General features: G+C 36.5%; 1 protein-coding gene across 3 annotated transcripts; it reads right to left on the minus strand.

The window, feature by feature from the left end:
- Positions 1–647: 647 nt before the first annotated feature.
- On the minus strand, positions 648–19,813 carry LOC132191337 (Tetratricopeptide repeat (TPR)-like superfamily protein). Of its 3 annotated transcripts, none has more exons than XM_059606293.2 (28): positions 19,483–19,813; positions 19,245–19,339; positions 18,365–18,458; positions 17,921–18,025; positions 17,574–17,736; positions 16,374–16,494; positions 16,183–16,245; positions 15,985–16,065; positions 15,770–15,864; positions 15,524–15,674; positions 13,964–14,050; positions 13,039–13,158; positions 12,823–12,951; positions 12,635–12,732; positions 12,430–12,553; positions 11,653–11,760; positions 7,852–7,993; positions 7,028–7,138; positions 6,783–6,888; positions 6,567–6,642; positions 5,726–5,911; positions 5,511–5,621; positions 5,056–5,220; positions 4,799–4,957; positions 3,530–3,763; positions 2,430–2,603; positions 1,579–1,691; positions 648–1,440 (listed from the first exon to the last, which is right to left on the minus strand). In XM_059606293.2, exons 1-28 carry the CDS (start codon positions 19,640–19,642, stop codon positions 888–890), a joined length of 3,924 nt encoding a protein of 1,307 aa, XP_059462276.2. In that variant the 5' UTR covers positions 19,643–19,813; the 3' UTR covers positions 648–887. The 3 variants fall into 3 exon arrangements, with proteins under 3 accessions (XP_059462276.2, XP_059462277.2, XP_059462278.2); XM_059606294.2 differs by having other exon boundaries at positions 6,783–6,846; positions 19,483–19,812; XM_059606295.2 differs by lacking the exons at positions 17,921–18,025; positions 18,365–18,458; positions 19,245–19,339; positions 19,483–19,813 and having other exon boundaries at positions 17,566–17,635.
- Between the last annotated feature and the right edge of the window lie 1,629 nt (positions 19,814–21,442).

Genomic DNA, 21,442 nt, shown 5'->3' on the forward strand with positions numbered 1-21,442 from the left:
TGTTTAAAATATTAAATAAAAAGATGAGACTTGGTCGCGACGTCGCGTTTGGTTTGGGTGGGATTTCTCCTATCTTGGTCGTACTGAAAAGGATAGATTAACTAGTGTAATTTGTTCACATATTCAAAACAGAGAAAAACAAACAAACGAAAAGGAAGCAATTATACCATCACCAAGTGAGCTCAAAACCGTGTGGATAATTTCAAAGTATTCTAATCAAGTTGTGGGATGAGGTTGGAAATTCAAGTTTTCACCATTAGCCAAATCCAATTTTTTTTAACAGTTTTTCATGCATACGTGTGCTTGGAAGATGTTAGAGGAAATTTTTTTAATAACTTTTTGCACGTGTAAACACATAATACTTCAAAGCCGACACAAAAACATGTAAAATCTTTGTAGAAGAATAATACTTGTATTCGTTTTCTCTTTCTCGTTTTTCTTTTATGGCTTCAACTTGTAGAGCTAATCATGCTTAAAACTGTTTTATAAAAGTTTCTTAAAAGGTTTGATAGTGAAAATCACTATTAAATTTTAAATAAATTATTATTAGATTTTGAGTGAAAGCGTTACAACATCCGACATGCGTAATATACATTTAAACAGGAGAGAAATTTACAAGGAAAAAGATCAAATTGCACAAAGCATCATTAATACAATAAAAATAACTCAAATTTCTCTATTAAAAAATGGTCAGTCCTTGTACATCATTCGGCAACAAATTAAATTCATTTTTTTAAGCGCTATTATTATTGCAAGAATTAAAAAAGAAAAAAGAATTTAATTTCCTTTCCTACCTTCACTATCTTTTTCACACTTTCTATTGCTGTGAAAAATACATTAAAATACTATACACTGCCAAAGTTACAATACCAGCACAGGATAAAATTTCAAGATGATTGGAGGACACTAAGATAATATGGATACCCCTGGCATGTTCCTGAAGACCGACTTGCTCCCTCCTGGTTTCCTGGGTCATTAGAGGATACAACTTTCCAATGCAAAACGTAGTTTGACAGATCATATATCCCAGGAGAGAATACACAAATCTGAAGAGGAATTTCAGATGTGGACATAGGCTCAAGTTGGATTCTGGTAGAGCTCGTCCCTGACCAAATGAATGGGGGGACACTCTCAACTGACAATGACTTTCCGGCTCGGGATCCACCGACATCAGATGTAACTTTAATGTCATTCACAACCGAAGCATCGCGCCACCCTGCTTGGTCTCCAGAGGGATCAGTAGATACAGTGGTAGTTCCTTCACTTAAATGGCCACTAGAATTGGTGGAATCAAAGGTGTTAATGCGTACGGATGCAACAGCATCTGCTGAGTTGTAAATAATCATCCTTAAATTAATTTCGTAAAAGGAAGCAGAGAAGTCATGATAGAGCGTATGAGGCCCATCCACTTGCCAAGATATTGGGCTTGTGCTTGAAGTGCTATACATTAGAAAAAATAAAAAGAAAAATAGTTAGTATAATAAAATCTAAGAAAGGGAAATGATAGTAAAAGAGAATAAGAATTAGTACTAATTGTAGATTTCTAATTAAAATCCCTAGTTTTGGTCTGGAACTTGCCTGCAGTAACATGCATGATGAGAAAAAAGATGTGGTGGATTGGAAACCCCAGGAATGATGTTATCCTTCACGGGCCGAGAGATCAATATGAAGTCAACTGTGTTTGGGTCTCCCTGATCAATGCAAAAATAAAATTTTGATTAAATAGTAAAGCAACAAACCAGCAAACAAAAATGCACAAGCTTCTAAACTTGGATCAGAAACACTTAATCGCTAATGAAGAGAAACCTGAGGTTAGCTTTCAATCTGCAATTTTGTCATCTAGATTACACAAGACCTTTGAGTCTTAGTGTTGCAAAAATCCTTATACGAGACTAAGTCCCTGAGGTTATTCAAGCAAATTTACAGAGTTGTAAAAAGGGTGCTCAACGTGTCACACATGATTCTGTGTGTGTGTGTGCGTGTCGTAATATTGAAAATGATAATCCCAGGTTGGTTGAAATGAATCTCCCTCTCCTTCAAGCATGCAGGTCCATTTTTTTGTTAGTTTTAGATGTTATTAAGGGGATATTCGGCAGCTCAGCAATAGTGAACCAGGTAATTTTTTTTTTTTTTTTTTTTCTGTCGCCTTTTATTACTGTTTATTTTTTATTCTTTTATCCTTGCACAAGAATCACATATGAACACAGTTGCTAGAACAAATACAATGCAACCAAGATATGACAGGTCTATACTTCGACTAACAGATAATATAACCCTGATTACTAATCATGAAATGATTCAGATACCAATTGCAAGAGAACTACAGTGCTAGTTGCCTTAAATGATACCAAATAATAACAATCTCAACAAGTGCATGTTGCACTGAAATATTAAAATAAGACAGTACATAGCATGAAAAAGTAATCAACCTGATGCGACATTCCCAGGTGCAATCTTTCACAATGGTGAAAATCAGCCAGAGGTGAGCTACAAATGTCAAAAAGTGGTTCATTACTACCCTCAGGACCCAATCTTACATCACTTCCAAGGAGTGGGGAAAGGGTAGATATCTCGTCTTGGGAAGTTAATGACTTCCTACAACTCTGGTGCCAAGAGATCATTTAATCAGCAATAATAATTAGTGGAAACAGTATTTTTAGTTAGAGAACAAAGCAACGGGATATGGCAAAAACCAATTTGTACAAATTTATGCAAGAAAAAAAAAGGGTACTGCCAAATGGTAGAGAAAGTGGCAATGCATGTAAGCCAAAAACCAGAAAGCTTAAGCATCCCAAGATATGAGGTCTGCAATATTAACATGTGTCTCATACAAAGAGCTCATATAAGAGTACTAAATTATTTAAAATATGAAAAACTTCACTGAACCCCTCAGAATGTTCAGCGATTTTACACTCATTCCCCTAAACTTAAAAAATTTTCAATTTAGTGTATCAAACTTGAAAACGCTTACAATGTCACTCCACCATTAGGGTTTGGAGTTAAATCAAACGAAGTATAAGTGAAATGTCTCTTATACTCCTATATTTAATTTTTAAATAATTGAAAATTACAAGAATTTAAAATTTTTAAAAAATATATATAATCCATGACTTGGTCATGGGTTAGCTCGGCATCAAATTTTTTTTTCTTTTTTCTTTTTTTTTTTAAAAAAAAATTAAAATTTTTATTTTTAAATAAGGGTATTTTGGATATTTTGGCGTCCTCCATTAGGATTATAAACTTTTTAAAATTGGATAAACTAAATTGAAAGTTTCTAAGTTTAGGGGGGTTAAGTGAAATTTTCCCTTTAAAATACAAAACCCATAACATATCAACTACACCTTGCTAACTAGATTATGATTAGTGCAAGGTAAATTGCAGCTAGACTCATGTCATATGAGAAAATTAGCAGTGTTGTATGTGATAATTAGATGAGTAAAACCAAATTCCCCCCCACCCCCAAAAAAATAAAGGAAATAAAAATCATTCCATAAAAAAGTGAAGCGAAAGGTGCATCTCTCGTACCCACCTTAAGCATGAAGAAACAAGACAATGCTTGACCAGCCATTAAAGATTGTGAAGGGAATATGGTATCAACATGCTGAAGCAATGAGATTTCCCACTGGTGCCCAACAGATGATAACTGATGAACCTGGAAACTCTCCGAGCTAGTACTGTTGACAACATCCATGCGCACAAGGAACTCTTGCAATCTTGATGGACAAGGACTGATTTGGAATGATATGTCCAATGAAGGTAATACCTGTTAAGAATTTTGAGTTAGATTTTATTAGCTTTATAGAAAAAAGAACCTAAAGTACACAGGTTGTATACTATAGGTCCACCTCAAAAATTACACTCTAAAATATAAAAAATTGCTAAGACCCCAAAAAAAGGAATAGGACACTTAAGGCAGCTACCCAGTTATATAATGATCTCATAAATACAGATTTCAATGATGAAAGCTCAACCCCATTGAACGTCTGATACTCCCATCTCCTTTCTCTCCAAATAGTCCACTTTAGACCAGCAAGGACGGCACCCTAAATAACTCTAGCCTAAACTTACCTTTACAACTCAACAAAATTCAGTAACTTTTTAGGCATCATCCAATGAACTCCGAGTAAAGAAGAAAACCAATAACCACAACTCTCCCATAAACAAGCGATGAAGTGACAAATGATCAACTGATTCGCCACTCAGTTAGCATAGACAGCACCAACCCACCAACAAATCTCTTTTCTTTTTTCTTTTTTTATGACGAGGAATCCCTTCAAGGCAAGGCCACTTCGTATACCCATCCTTGTCAGGTAAACCTCAGACCTATGCAAAGCACCCCATCCACACGGATCAAATAATATTCCGACTGCAATGACAGGCTGGACCCTAAAGAATTGTTTGCACTCAAGGGGATTCAAAGCTTAGACTTGACGAAAATGCCACCAAGACCAAGGCCCTTACCACTTGAGCCAACCCACCAACAAATTTCTTTATACATAGTAAATATGAAGATAGTGCTTATCAAAGAGATATTTTATTAAAAAAAGGATTACATATAATGCCAACACATCAAAACACTAAGATTTTCACAAGTAAATAAAAATAATCAGAATCATCTAAGAATGAACCTGGGTAAATTATCTTGACAAAACACTCAATGTTATCTAGGGAACTTGGTAATTATCAGCCTCAGTAACTATCAGCCCCAAAACTTACTTTCCTAATTCAAGCTACCCTACACCAAAAAACAAGAAAAGTACATCAAACCAATGCATTCCATCTTTCAGAGAGCACAAACCTGCAAGTCATAATGCATGCGCAAAGTGCGGTATTTAATGATGCTTGATATATCTCCCATCTCATAATATACAGTTATGTACAAGGAAATGTATCCAGGAACAGCAGCCCGAAGCCAAAGAGGCCACAATAAGGGTGTTTTCCCTTGAATTGAAGTGTCCTGAAAGACAGATAAACGTGATCCATAAAGCCAAAGTTGCCTCCTAATGTAGGGTATTACTAATTCAGCAACACATAATAGAAACATTCATCACTGACCTTGGGAAACAAAAACACAGTCTGAGACAAATTATTAGAACTACCATGTACACCACTTTGCTCAGAAGCTTTCTTCTTTTCTAAGCAAGAAGGAAACTCTGTTTTCAAATTTTCCTGATCCCCAATGTTCAGGAATCTAGGATCACTAATCTTCATTTTCAGATTCTGCCAAAAGATAAAATGAGTAAGCATAATATACACACCAAAACATGCCACCAGATCAGTTAGCCCCAGCCTGAGACATAGGCAAGCAAAGCTACATTTGTTGTTCAAAGAAATGAATGCCCTTGTAGCCAAATTACGCTTATGGAAAAGTGTAATACAACAATAAAATTTTGAAAGCACATATGAATGGCCACAAAAATGTCAACAGATATATTTCCTTGAACACTCAAGGTAAGCACAGATACAAGAAACATGTTATTGTAAGGATCATTGAATTGCAATTATCACACCTGCACAGTAAATTCTGATTGGTTCCTCAACTCCAAAACAAGATGCCGTATATCTCCTGCATAAGCCTTTTCAGGTAGCGAATGAATGAAGCCCTCGAGCTTGGGTAGACCCTGGACATTTAGGAGAATAGAGAAAAAATAAAAAGTTGCTCTTTTACTTAGTCTAGAAGCACTGGGGGATGGGAGAATGGGATAAGGAAGGGAAGGGTGTGCACCTTGATCACTATAAACTTCAGGTTGTCACGGGGAGCAGGTTTAGCTTTCCTTTTTCCCTTCGTATTTTTCTTCTTCATATGGTTAGAGTCAAAGTTGTGAAGACCAATTACTGAATCAGACAATTTCCACCTAACACCAACAATTTGCAGGATGCCTTCCACTTTTGGAGTAACTGTTAGTTGTACCTGACAAAAAATAGTGACTTGACATATTGTTCAAACAATATTAACTAGTTTCGATTCAAAATATGTTTTAAGCAGTTCATTCCCCACCAAATCAATCCCTTAAGGCTGACTTTGAGCAACCCCATATTTCAATAAGTCTTGAAGTTTCTGAGAAAAATCAGACTTAATTAGAAAATTTATTTTTTAAACCATTAAAGCCTTTTAAAATAATTTTCGATAAAAATCAGAACGTCTTATATCTAGGACATGCTTATCTTTTTACTTATTGTACAAAGAGCTGCAATGCCAGCTGTAGAGTCCAATTCTTGATTGATCAATGCATCCTGTTATCACAATTTCTTCATATTTGTCTGTTTTAGTTTGGAATGCGTTGAAATTACACTCCCATTGTTTGTACTAGCTTAAATGGGAAAAGTATTGAGCTGTCATGCACAATTGCATGGTTTCAATTCTAAAGAGCAGATTCTTACAAGCAAACTGATGAACGTAAGCACTTAGCACAGTACCCAAATAACTCCCTCTCCCAGGCCGCCACTTTGGTGGGGCCAAAACTGGGCAATGACTTTCTACGGTAGCAAGATTGAAATAAATATAAATATTTGAACAGAAAAGAGGTTTTCATGCATTTATTCCATTGTTCCCATCAACCACTCACCACAGTTGTTTCACCCCCTCCTAACGAAAAGTCAACTTCAGATGAAGTAAATGAAGAATTTTCAGAGCTCATATCCCTGCAATTATCATGGAGAGATCCACCTTAGTAGTTGCAGACACAATGAGGTATGAGAAAACCACCACAGAAATAAGCTAACCTTATTTTTGATAAAAACCTATATATATATATAGAAGATGTAAAAATTCAGCGACATACCTATTGGTGGTCAAATTTATAAAGTCATCATCATTTTGAAGCTCTGCAGTTTTGCTACTCGCATCTGCACCAACAATGAGAAAACTATTGGCTCCACTTGCTAATGCTTTTTAGAGGGTTTTATTTATTTTTTAAAAAAAAAAAGTTTTATCAAACGAAGCCATAGCTTTTCTGACAAATAAGGATACTTTGGACAATGAAAAAACATAAATAATATATCTGAATAAGAACTGATAGTAACTAACCAGATTCCATTTCATCAGATCTTACAGAAAGCTCACATATCAAGGAAACACTGGAGATGGAAATAGGGATTTGCAGTGGATTTTTGAATTCAATATCCACCTTCACCGCTTCTGCAAATGGTTGAATATCAATATATCAAAAACCAAAAAAAAAAAAGGAAAAAAAAACTGGGCCTGTTAGAGGCTGGCCTTCACGGTTGGCAGCCACACAGTGACCATCAGATAGATCCGCCGCCATACTGTTCCAACGACCACCCACCCATGATATATGACATTGGTTCTATATATATTTTTTTTTTTTTTTTTTTTTTAATACTAGTTACCAAATATGTTTTCAAGAAAATAATCAACAAAAACCTTTTTATGTTCTTCATTGTGTTTTGAAAAGTGTTTCTGAAAACGAAAAAATGAAAACTATTTTTTGTGAGGGTTACAATTGAAAACCTGTTTGGATTAATTTTTGAAAGTGTATTCCATTTCCAAGAAGAGAAAATTGTTTTTGAAAACAGTTGCCAAACAGTAGAAGGACCCATAGTGTAATGGAATTTTTATTTGGAGTGGAAGCAATAATTGATGTTCCCCCAAAAAAGTTGGATTTACAAAGATGGACAAACAAAATGGGACAAAGGGGGTACATGTCTACGTTTTATGGCCGCTCTCTACCACCCGATCTATATAGCCCAGGGGCACAAAATTGTTAATTTGCCCTTAAACGTTGCATAACAATAATTAAAAAGTAATGTGATGCTACTTCATTTATTAAGTAATATGATGCGACATTGTTTGATAATGCAACTTCATATAAAATTCTATCACCTTCATACCTCCTGCCACACAAACATTTGATTCTCTGTACTTTTTGGGGATAAGCTTTGATTGCAAGTCCAACCAGTTAGTCTTGGCAGTAGACAACGATGGAATCATGTCCTCCTCTAAAGAGTGCCACAAACTTTCTCCAACAGTAGCCTGGAATGTTTAAAATCAACAATGACATTAACTACTATCTGCCCATCAACTAAAGTCAAAAACCACTTTAAAATGCCATATTTAAGCAAACCAGTGAACTGAGAAGTGAGACTTCTCATACAGAAGATCATTATATAATTTTCTTTTTTTTTTTTTTTTTTTTGATAGGTAATCAAAGAAGGATTATAAAAAGCATAGGCGCCCTCAGGCATACAGGAAATATACAAAAAATGGCAGAAGATCATGATATAAGTTTTTTTTTTTTTTGATAAGTATTAATGCATTAATAGAGCGCAGAGGGGCGCAACCCAAATACACAGGGAGTATGCAAGAGAGCGACTAAGTAGGGGAGAAAGAAGAAGAGAACATAAAGAGGAAATCAGAAAAATTAATCACTAAAGAAGCAAGCCAGCCTGCAGTCCAAGTGAAGAGAGTGTACAAAAAGAAATGAACAAAGTCCTCAAGGTTCCTCGACAAGTCCTCAAAACATCCTGCATTCCTCTCCTTTCAAAGGCACCATAAAAGACAAAGGGAAGCCATCTTCCACACCACGGCACTACTAGCTCTTCCACCCGAACACCAGCTGGCAAACATATCCTTGACACTTCTAGGCATAACCCAACACATGTTGAAGCGAGAGAAGATAACATCCCACAACTTGCGCACAACCCCACAATGAAGAAAGAGATGATCCACAGACTCCCCATCCAATTCACATAAACATTGATTAATCACCACAATACCTCTCTTCCGTACATTATCCAAAGTGAGAGATTTCCCAAGGGCGGCCGACCAAGCAAAAAACACCACTCTCGAAGGAGCCTTTGTACGCCAAATACATTTCCAAGGGAAGTGAATGGACTCTTTAGAAACAAGCATCCTATAAAAAGAGCGAACCTCAAACTTCCCTTTTCTTGATGGGATCCACCACATCCGATCCTCCCCTTCCCCACGAATCGATAACGAATACAAGAGCGAAAAGAGAGAGGCTAAGACCGTCTCCTCCCAATCATGAATTCTCTGGGTCAAGGTAACATTCCAGTGAACCATACCATTTAAGCACTCCCGGATAACCGCAATGGCAGCATCCCTTTTGCTAGCAATATTAAAAAGACCAGGAAAAGCTTCCTTGAGGGACATCTCGCCACACCAAATATCTTCCCAAAATTTAACTTACACCCCCAATCCAAGATCAAATCTAAAATGGCCCTGAAACGACCTCCAACCCTTACAAATGTGTTTCCATAACCCCACCCCATGCGTTCCACAAGAAACTTTAGAACGCCAACCACCCCCCAATCCACCCCATACTTTGCCACCAAAATACTTCTCCACCAAGCTTCTTCCTCATTTGCAAATCTCCATAACCATTTTTCCAAAAGAGCTTGATTAAAAAGACGCAAGCTCCGAATCCCTAGGCCACCCACAGCAATCGGAGAACAAACCTCGTGTCAACTGACCAAGTGGAACTTAGGCTCGTCGTTGAAACCCCCCCATAAAAAATCCCGTTGAATCTTCTCAATGCGATTCACCACAGAGACAGGAAAGGGAAAAAGAGACATAAAATAGGTGGGAAGATTTGATAAGTAAACAAGATTTTATATTAAAATAGCACAAATGCGCAACCCAGGTACACAAGAAGTATACAAGAGTAACATTTAGCTAGGACAAGAATGACAAACAACAAAATCAAGAAAAATAGGCACATTAATATAGTCATATAGTCTAAATGCAGTTGTCCAATGGTAGAGAGCATTGAAGAAGAAAGACTTTAGTTTTGTTAACGTCATCTCACTGTCATCAAAACTTCTATCATTTCTCTCCCTCTAAAGTACCACATTAGGCAAGACAAAACCACCTTCCACACTGTCGTACTCTAAAGACTACTACCCATCCCTCTCCAACAAGTGAAAAGGGGTACTACTCTTTTTGTCATAACCCTAGCTAACCAACACAGCTAAAAGCATTCCATACGGTCATAGCCATCTCACAATGTAAAAGAAGATAATCCACAGACTCCTCACTCCTCTTACACATATAGCACAAATTAACCACCAAGACACACCGCTTCCTAAGGTTATCCAATGTGAGGATCTTCCTGAGGGCGGCCGACCAAATGAAAAAAGCAACTCTCATGGGGACCTAATTCCACCAAATACTCTTCCAAGGGAAAGGATTGTTCATCAGGAACAAGGACATTGTAGAATGATCTAAAGTTGAATCCTCTCTTGGAAGGGGCCCAACAAAGCTTATCTTCACCTCCAAGTCTCAATCTGACAGAGTATAACAAATTGAAAAACGAAGCAAAGACATTCACCTCCTAATCGTGAGCTGCTCTGATAAAGCTAACATTCCACCGATGAGAATCATTAGAAAACTCAAGTGATCCACCATCACCAAATACTCTTCCAAGGGAAAGGATTGCTCATTGGGAACAAAGACATAGTAGAATGATCTAAAGTTGAATCCTCTCTTGGAAGGGGCCCAACAAAGCTTATCTTCACCTCCAAGTCTCAACCTGACAAAGTATAACAAATTGAAAAACAAAGCAAAGACATCCACCTCCTAGTCGTGAGCTACTCTAATAAAGCTTACATTCAACCTATGGGAATCATTAGAAAACTCCAGTGATCCACCATGGAAGCATCCTCAACACAAACAATACTTGAAAGCTAGGGGAGCGAATATACCTTAGTAGTCCTAGCCGTAAACAATGGATACTAGGCGTTGTGTGTATCGCCCTATGTAGTGATAGCTAACGCATTAAGTATCCCACCGGGGAAGCAAAGAAATTTGCCACCTAGCCAAGATAGGAAAAGAGGTTCGCCTCCCTCTTACTCTCATCTATGAACCTACGGTTGCCTCTGTTATGCTCCCAACACCAACATTTCTAACACTGCTAACCCGAGTGAGCATTCAAATATATGTCCTACATTTATTCATGCAGGTAAACCATATCAACAGGTCTTCCATCTGCAAACAAGGCAACAAAAAGATTCGATTCTTAATTTGTAGAAACAGTGCTGTTGTTGCCTGTGTGTAGGGCTGTCCCCCACCCATGTCCCAAGGCACTAAGGGGCTCTTGTTTTTGGAACAGACATGCAGTGTCCTGCTGACGTTGAACAAATCCAAAAAAGCTTCTTTAAAGGTCTGATTCTCGCACCACAAGTCATGCCAAAATCAAATCTTAGAGCCTGGCATGGCTAGAGACTGCCCCCAATCCCTCTTGATACTTTTTCCATAATCTTGCCCCATGAAATCCATGGACCTCATTAGAACACCACTCACCCCAAGAGCTTCCATGTTTAAAGTCCACTCAAACCCTCCATAAGCCTTCTCTCTAATCTAAATACCACATCCCCAAAATAGCACGATTGAACAAAAACAAGTTTTGGACCACCAACCATCCCTCATAGATCAATGAACAAACCTTCGACTAACTTACTAGATATAATTTGAACTCTTCACCAAGCCTACCCCATAAGAAATCTCGTTGTAACTTCTCTATGCAATTGGCAACACCAATAGGGAGGGAAAAGAGAGATGTGAAGTACATAGACAAATTGAAAAGAGGTGGGCAGGGGGGAGGAAGCATTTTCCAAAAACCATAAACAATAAATCTACATGTCAATATTACTAGCAAACATAATTCAACTTACAGCTGCAGGTGATGCATAAGTTCGATGATCATCAAAAACGACCTTAAGTGAAGAGATGTTGACCTTGGGCAACTGAAGTTTCAATACCTCAAATGTTTTACCTGTTTTCTACATTACCCAAGAAAAAAAATAGTCAAAATTCAGCAAAGCTCACAAAGATCTGAAAAGGAAAAGGTAAATGTTCAAATGGCTGATGGTCAGTTCAATGAAATGCATAAAGTACTAAACTTTAAATTCATTAAATAAATAAAATAATTTTTTTTATACAATTTTTTGGATAAGCAAATACAACTCACACATCCATTTGGGATTGAAGTTGTGACCTTACCTTCCAACTTTAATTGAATGTGGGGAGCAAAGATCATTTTGTGCAAGCACCATTGGCTTCTTTTTTGCCCCATTTTTAAAGAAAGCAGAAATAGTAGTAGATGCTTTAGCCTAGAAGGTTTTTTCCTATTACTAATCAGGATCTTAATGGGTATTTTTTTCCTATTTCCTATTTCTTAAATAGACACATTTTCCAATAAGGATTTCCAGTTTCCTATTTCTCAAGCTTCTCAAACATTTTCAATGGGTTCGAGGGTCAAGTTCAAACCCAGTTGAACCAGGCAGGCTGGCAAAATTCTTGTAACTCTGTACATGCCTATGGGCTGAACACAAATAGCACTTCCTCTCCCAAAGAATGGTTGGAGGCTGAAGTTATAAGGTCACTTACTGGATGAGCGTAACATACAGGGAAAAAAAATCATAAAGAATGATAACTAGAATACAACTCACCTGAACAATTTGAAGAAAGTCCCTCAAGAAAAACTCCTGTGTTATCTTGGACTGATGACTACAGGCCAGGACTTCCAACATATGTTTGACAGCCAGATCGTACATCCCAAGAATACCATACCACCTAAACCAAACAAGTTTATAAAGAAAGAGCCCATACCACAACTCATGAAGATTATGAATGCACCAAGTCTGGGTAGCTTACTGTCCAATATGGAAATGAACATGGTCGTTGATATGGCCCCATGTAATTCCTTCAAAAACAGAAACAGCACTTCTGTATGTGCGAATTGCATGTTTAATCTGGAAGACATAAGGTCGAAGCATTTTTCAAGGAGATCAAACATTTAGCAAGCTAAGCTACCATTTCCCATATCTTCATAAGATAGATACCTGATCACATTTTTTGTAGCGATCACCAGAAAGAACAAGATGAAACCCAAACTTGCGTAACATAGGAGGTTTCGACAACAAATAGCAATATGATGCTTGCTCAAGCATTACAGCTGAATGCAAAGGCTCCTAAGAAAAGAAAGTTATGAAAGTTATTACAAACCAGAAATAAATTTCTCATTCAATCTTAGTTTGAATAAGACTGCACATTTTTACCTCACCACAAATACGGAAGTAGACACTGGCGGCATCTGTATACTGATCTCTTGTCTTTAACATTTCTACCCACCAAAGACCACACCTTGTCGCATTTTGCTGACCAGATGGCCCAATTTTCTGCAATGAATATCAATTTAATGTCATTGAACATCCATCAAGGCCCAAACACGAAGAGAAAAACTTGCAACAACAACATGTATATACAAAAGCAGCCTCATACAATGGCAGTCAAACAAAAACTCTACGGGGGTGATGCCCAGTTTGCAACATAACCATCCACACAACCAGAAAATACCGTGGCTTGACAAAGGATCAACCTAAGTTATTACACAGACCAGGTGGTAACCAAATGTACAAACTGACTGGTTGCCTACTTTCAGGAGAGTCTGAACACAACATTATCATTTCCATTAACTTGTGCTTCGTCTAACTTGGTAGGAAACAAAGGAATTAAGAAGCATGTTGAGCAATGCAACACATGAGATCCTAAGAATTAAGAAGCATGCAGGAAACATTATCATTTCTATTGGACCACGTGAAATTCCCACAAACAAGAGGGATGTCAATGAGGCCTTGATCAAAAATGAATTCTGAAAATTCCAACATAGCCGATGACTGTTGCGAATTGCCGTATCACCCCCAATACACCATGGCATCTTCCACCAGCTCATAATCCCAACCAAGGGGTAGGAAACAAAAGACTTTTGACTTGATGACCTTCAATTTAAATTCACAGTAAAGGTAAAAAAATCCTCTAATCGATATTCTTTAGAGAATGCTTAGCTACAAAAGGAATTGTTGCAATGGAAGAGGGATATGCAATGTATGCTACAAAAAACAAAACAAAAAAAAAAATTAAAACAAACAATTATAGTCGCTCTCCACTTCCAAGTGGGATAAAGCAATAACAAACTAAACATACTAGATAGGTACTAAATGCATTTTCCATGCAATACTCTGCTTCCTTTCTTGATTGATCCAACATGAAGAATGCAAGACCTATCATTTCCTGCAAGAACAAGAGAGAAGCCAAGAATGTTAAATGGGGAAATCTTTTAAACGAGATAATACAATCAGTGACACAATCAAAGAAACAATCAAACAGAACTTCTGGCAGATAGGCAAAACCAGAAAATAAGTAAAATAACAGCACAGGCCGCAAAAGCATGCCCCAAGGATATCAAAACCAAGCTTTAGACAACTAAAACACCAAAAGAGGTTCAAACATATGGCTAATTTTGATATACTTAAGTATATTTGATCATTAGGCTTCTCATACAGAGTTTTTTTTTTTAAATAAAACAAAGAAAGAAGAAAGAACAAGGGAGAATAAGAAAAAAATAAGAGAAATACTCGTGATATATAAATCACTCTAGAGTAACACATGTCAATGCCCATGTCCAAACCAACACCACATGAAGCTAGCCGAAAATCTTGTAAATGTAGTTGCATACTCATTGGTGCAGCTAAGAATACAAGCACTATGGTTAGATCAACTTAATCAAATTAGAAAAGGTAGAAACAAATAAAGAGATTTTTTTTTTTTTTTTTTTTTTGATAAGTAGATACAAATAAAGAGATATTGTATGCTCTAAGCCACAATCCTTGGATTTGTAAACAAAAATAAGAAAGGATTTTATATCTCCTACATGTGGAACATGAAATGCTATATGAAAGGATTTTGATGATGTCTATCCAGTTGCTCAGTTAAAAAGGGAAAAATTGATGTCTACCCAAATTTCAAAAATTATAGAGTAATTGTTTTTTCAGTTTTTTATGGGGTTTAGTTGGCAAAGTTCTCTTGGGAATAGTATCTGGTCAACTTTGTTAAGCAAATTAGAGAAACTGGTTCTGCTTCAATTATTCTTTTCCTCTTCCTCAGCCCAATTTGATGGACTCATCCTCCACGTGGACGTGAAGGATTATAAAAAATGAATGATCATTGTATTGTTTTACTTTATGTGCTTGTTCAGATCATTGGTGCCCGGATCTAAGTTTACAAGCCAATGAGATGATTGCAAGGGTTTAAAGCGCGAGGAAAGGAACCCAACATAACAAGGAAGAAATGCAAAAATTGCTGGTTGATATAAAAGCAAACCATTACTCAAATCGTCTTTGTAAAGCTCAATACTTCCAAGAGAAAACCATTTCAAGAAAAATACAATCCAATGTAATACCCTTGCATCAATTTATACAAAAGGCCTCTTACGTGGTATGCACAATCACCTTACACAAACAGAACCATTTCTGTTTATAAAATCAAGGCTTTTGAAGGAACACACCAAACCTGTCCCCCAGGCCTTACACAAACAGAACCATTTCTGTTTATAAAATCAAGGCTTTTGAAGGAACACACCAAACCTGTCCCCCAGGCTAGCCCCCAAGAAAGACAACACCCAGAAAGTCACTTATGGAACCCCACAGAACGATCATTGAAACAACTAAAAGACACAGCAATGATAAATCAAAGATTTGAAACTACCTGCACACCAGCATAGCGCTTCCAGGCTTTGTCAAGCTTGTAATCTGTGGAAATTAGACGATAATTTGACAATGCAAGCTCATAATCCCGTAACATGAAGGCATAGTCACCCAAAACCCTAATCTGAGACTCAATGGAGCTAAATGTATACCTTCAACAGTAAATGTCAAAACAAAATTAGGAAAACACAGCAAGAGAAATGAGAAGCAAGCAAAGGCAGGTGATTAGCATATTTGTACAGCATACATAGGGCCATCAGGGGAATCTGCCACATCTTCTTTCCCTTTTCTCCACCATAAGTTTTTTATTTGGTTTCTAAGACCTTTTCTTGTAGCAGAAACCTAATCACAATAGAATATGAAAAGGAAAGAAGAACAACAACAACAAACTTTAGAGCAATTATACATGAGAAAGTACAAGATTTCCATCAAGTATGAACTCAAGAACTCAATATACAATACCTGTTGATTCAGCACACGTATTTTTTGCTCCATGTAAGGAATGATGTGTTTAGATGATAAATCTTGCATGAGATCTTTTATCTGTTCCCAGTTTGTTCAAAAAGGTTCCACAATCAATCTTTCTGACGCAAGCAAATATTTGAATAGTCAAATTAAATAACTTTTTCGAATGATCCGCTATGGTGATAATTGATTTACCTTATTAAAGTCATCAATGTTAAGGAAGCAACCAAGACACTGACTAGGTGAAGGATCACATTTCTGTCACAGAAGTAGATGAGACTATGGCCTTAACATTACTGACTTCATACAATAATGAAAAACCACAGAATATCATCTCCTAAATAAGAGGTGAAGACAAAACAAATTACTTCAGTAAAGTAACTTACATAAGGAGCCCAAGGATTCTCTGGACGTTCAACGAGCCCATGGGGAGAAGAATTAATGCAAAGTAATTGACACTCATTTGAACCAAACGTACTCCTCATTTCTGTTAAAATCTTAGCTGCTCTGTGAGGGGGAAAATAATAAAGCTCACATAAGTGAATACAGATAGGCAGCAAAATTTTACCTCAAAAAAAGTTATACTGCCAATATTATACACTGTAACTAACAGCTAAACCAATGGGCATATGGGATGGAGTTTGAAAAGCAGCCACAACTTGCAATAGTAGAAAAATCTATACAAAAACATCCAACTAAATTAGGTCTTCTCATTAAGACATTGAGTCAAGTCTGAGTGTGAAAGCGAGAAATTTAACTTCCTATCAAAATGCATAACAAAATATGTGACAATGTGTCTCAGGTCAAGAGTTGAACATCTTCATAGAGTGATGCAATAGATAAACTCAAATACGCCTTAGAAAAAACTATTTCAAATTATTCAATTTCCTAAATGAGCTCTATTTCAACATTAATACTTGTATGCCCAAGAATTTTTTTTTTATAAGTAATTCAATCTTATAAAAAGTGCAGAGGGGCAAAACATAAATTACTCACTTAACTTAATTCAGGCTTTCGGTTTGGAAGTTCACCTCATTTCGAATCATGTTATACAGAATACAAATAACAATTAGGTTTTTTTCTCTTCATAGACATGCATAAATTTTTTTTTTTTATGATATGTAATATTGTATATATCAAAAAAAGAGCAATGCGCCTCTAAGTACACAAAAGTATATGTAGGAAAACCCTCAAAAACCCACAAAAAAAGACCCTATGCAAACCCTAGAAACCAAAGAATCATAAAGAAACTTGATGCCCCATAAAAACCCACAATAACCCTAAGCTCATTATGCAAAACCTACACCACCCTACCACTGACCCTACCAGAGCCACGGCTTCTAGCCTAAAAATTAATGGAGTATTCCAAATTTCTGAGCTCCCTCTTCCCCTTAACCTTTGAAGCAGAACCGTCATTTTTGGACTTCTTCTCCTCTTCAATGACTGAGACATAGGCATACATAATTTATGTGCTTTCCTTATTTTAACTAGTATAAATCACTAGTATAATCTCACAAAATCATTGTCTAATACTTTCAAACATTAAAAATTAAAAATTAAAAAAAAAGGAGAGAGAACCGGTATACTTCTCTTGAGTGCTATCTTGATTATCGTGCACCAATAAATAATGCTTCAAGATCTTCGGGTCCATTGCACCATCATTAAGAAGAGAAGGCAATTTGTTGGTGTTAAAGAGGTCAACAAATCTGTTAATAGGTTGTTCATCCTTCGAAGAAACAACTAAAAGGCCTGCAATTTGGACGGTGAAGTTTTATATGTATCAAATAACTGTCTTCCAATTCTTTTCTTTTTTTTTCTTTTTTTTCTTTGTTAAGTACTGTCATCCTATTCATAGAAAGGAATAGAACCGTTAAGCTTTAGAAGTAGATAGGAGAAAAGGAACAAAATGTTATAACACGTGTAAAACACTTACATGCTACAGGATGGTCAAAAGATTCATGGTCCGAAAAAGACATGGTCCGTACGAGCTCTTTATTGAAATACTCGAACCATGAGGGTTGAATTCCAGATTCAGAGCCTGCAAAGGGAAGCCATCGTTTATAAAAATCTAACACAAAAATGGCTGTTCACCAAACCTGCTATCCTGAAAAACTATTACAGCTTATCCATATACTAATTATACAAGTAAAGTACTATAATCAAAGTATTGACTAAAGACACAATAACCTGTACTGAATAATTTTTAACAACAATAAAAAGAAATGAGGCATAAGACAGCTGCTAAGAGCAAAAGGCCCAAAAGAAACCAGCCACAGTAAAATTGCCATGCAGGAGCTTATAAATTGACTATTGTCCATTCACATGATTCTTCTAATTGGAAGCTACTACTGAGATTCTCTAATATGAGTATACTTACTGGCGAGTAGATTACTAAAGTGAGGGGGGTCCGAACACAAGTCATCTTTCTCCCCAGCCTGAGTAATAACCTGTTTCAATCGCTCTTTTGCTACCTAGTTGTACAAATACACAATTTCAGACAGCGACAACTCAATATACTGACAAAGAGATATTATCATGTTCTTGCAATTAAAGATGTAAAATGCTGCTACATTTGGAAGACCAATGTCTACCTGAACTAAAACATGATACTTCCATTATATCCCTGTATTTGTTTCATGGTTGCACATAGAAATTTCAGACACTGTAACTGACAACTAGCATATTACATGTCTCAATCCAGGATTGTTTTCAAGTGGAACTCCAAACTCTTAATGTTTCTCCTCCATAGACCCCCTCTCTCACAATAATATGCAAATAGCTCCAAATTCAAAGCTTTACGAGCTATCAACTACTAAATTCCCAACTGTTTGGTTGCCAGGAAAATTTAAAGCAAGTAAACCATAATAATGAGTCTTTCATTATATTTTTTATTTTTTTTATAAGTAATATTGTATATACCAAATACACAGGAAGTATACAAGAGAATGCCTAACTAGGAGAAGAAAAGAGAACAAGAAAGTCAGAAAAACTAATCAATAACGGAGCTAACCAGGCAGCTGTCCATCTGAAAAGAGTAAAGAAGAAAAAGGACGTGAGCTCCTCCAAGGTCCACAAAGCATCTCGCATTTCTTTCACTCCATATATAATGAGTCTTTCACTATATATTATGCTAGTCTCTAACTAAGCTAAGCAGCTCCGCTAAGCTCAGCTCTGCGGAGGCTTAGGTTTTTCGAATTTACAATTCTCTTACATTTCCTACATATTTACATAAACCAAACGGTACTTTTAACAATTACCTCCAAGTTCGGTTGCCGAATATCAGATGCATAAAACAACCGCAACTTGAACTTTTGCAGCCTGTAGGGTTGATCACTCGCTGTCCGTACAGGTACTGCAACAAATGGAAACGATCCAAACACACAGGCAACCATCAAATTCCTCTCAAATCTAACCCTCAAAAAATCCTAGCATACACATACATACATATACACATAAATATGCATAAATATAGAGATAGAGAGAGGTAGGGATTACCGTCGATGTTGTTGAAGGAGCAGAAGGGGCTGAGCATCTCGACGAAGGAGAGGCTGTTCTTGAGGCAAGATTCTTCGACGAGAGGGGTGCAGAGCACCATGACAACGGGAGTGATCTCCTCCACTAGCATTCTGCCAAGCGGCGTGTTCGCGGGATCCATTGTCCTCTTTTCCGGTTGCCCAGTGAGCTTCTGCGCTAGACTCCAAAGGCCGCACTGAGTCGCTCGCCGGGTTTATGACTCAGCTCGTTGGAACGATTCGCTGAGGAATCTGGCTTGCTCAGATCTCTGGGGACAATGGAGGATTAGATTCAAAAGCCAAAGCTCGTTGTAACTGTAAAATGTAAAAATTCCCTTTTCTTTTTTTTTTCTTTTTTTTTTTTAATTATAGTTTACTTCAAACTTGACGGCAATTTTTAATTCGAATACCAAAGTTTTAATTTTTGTAATTGATCCTTTAGAATTTTAAATTTTTACAATTTGACTAATTTTATCCAAAACTTTCCATATTATTCCTTTTTTTTTTTTTTTTATTTCCAAATTTTTTATGTGACTGTGTAACAGTGAACGAGTGTTGGGCTGATAAAGAGCCGGACTATCCACGGGCCCAGCGGGATTTCTCTCGTCTTTTTTACCTGAAGAACATTGGGTTCTTCAAATAAAAATTAAATTTGAAAAAAAAAATTGCTTTATTAAATTTAGAGAAGCTTATAACAAACTTCTTATATATTTTTTTTTATTTTAATTAAATATTATTTTTTATTAATTTTAAACTAACTATGAAAAGAGAAAATAAAAAAGAACTTAAGAATTCAACTTTAACTTCTTGGCTCTTAGATTATAAAGAACATGTTTGAAAATAGTAAAGAAAAAAATGCAAAATTAGTCATTGTGGTTTACCTGATTTACAATTTACTTTTTGTGATATCAAAATGAACACAGAGGTCTCTGTGATATGCAAAAACATATTACGTTTCAACACAACACATAACAAAACAGATATATACATCGAAAACACGTTCTAACACAAGGTAAAACAAATATACAATCAAACACTTCTGGACTATCTGCTAGAAATAAGTTTCAATTAGTCTCAACAAACATATAGTTTGATCTAACTATATACAAACCAATAAACAAAATATATATATCTATAGAACTTAACAAACAGTGATGATAAACAACATGCTCAGCCCAACTCAACACAGTCATCCTCCAACGCTTAATCTGCATTACCTGCAAATGAGTTTTGAACCAATAATAATCAATACAAAAATTCAAAATTAATCTATACAGTGATACAAATATACATTAATTCTAAAATAGACCGCTATAACAAAGCATTGTTAACTAAGACTTTTGTGAAAACTAGGCGTTTTTAACAGTTAACAACTGTTAAAAAAAAAACACAAAATATATCATTACCTCTGTGGGGCGCAGATCTAGAGGTCGACATGAACATAGCCTCAAGTTGGCGGAAACGGGCCTCAAAGATGCATATTTCTTTGCTATTTGAGCTTTTTGTTCTTCAATCTGCTTCGTCATCTCATCTATCGCACGTCTTTATTCTGCCCGCTCCTCTTCCATCGCACATTTTTGTTGTGCTCGCTCATCTTCAAGATCTCTAATTCTATCTGTCATCTGTGAGAACGAGAAGCTCCAAGAATTCTGAGACCGTGTCTGGGACGGTGTATAGTACGAATATACGCTGCCTCGCATCGACAGTATATTCGGACCCACCTGTCGGACCCTGCTAGCATACTCAGGCTTAATTCCGTGCGCCTGAGCATACACGTCATTATGTGTCCACCGTACCGTCACTTTAGTTACGGTCGACGTCAATGCCAGGTCAGTGGGCATCAATTCCTCCATCATCTCTTGTACATTAAAAAACAAGTTAATATCTCATATAAGAAAGCTTAATCATAAATAATTTATCAAAATATATATCGGTGAGTACTT

The sequence above is a fragment of the Corylus avellana genome, chromosome 10 (genome assembly GCF_965113065.1).
Source record: "Corylus avellana chromosome 10, dhCorAvel1.hap1.2, whole genome shotgun sequence".
Classification (NCBI taxonomy): Eukaryota; Viridiplantae; Streptophyta; class Magnoliopsida; order Fagales; family Betulaceae; genus Corylus; species Corylus avellana.

Excerpts from the sequence above, each read along its gene's own strand:
- LOC132191337 (XM_059606293.2), bottom strand. The coding sequence starts at position 19,642 with ATGGATCCCGCGAACACGCCGCTTGGCAGAATGCTAGTGGAGGAGATC. Across the intron at positions 18,459-19,244 it reads TTCGGCAACCGAACTTGGAG|GTAGCAAAAGAGCGATTGAA; the intron begins GTAATTGTTAAA and ends TTGTACAACTAG. Across the intron at positions 16,066-16,182 it reads ACATTGATGACTTTAATAAG|ATAAAAGATCTCATGCAAGA; the intron begins GTAAATCAATTA and ends AACTGGGAACAG.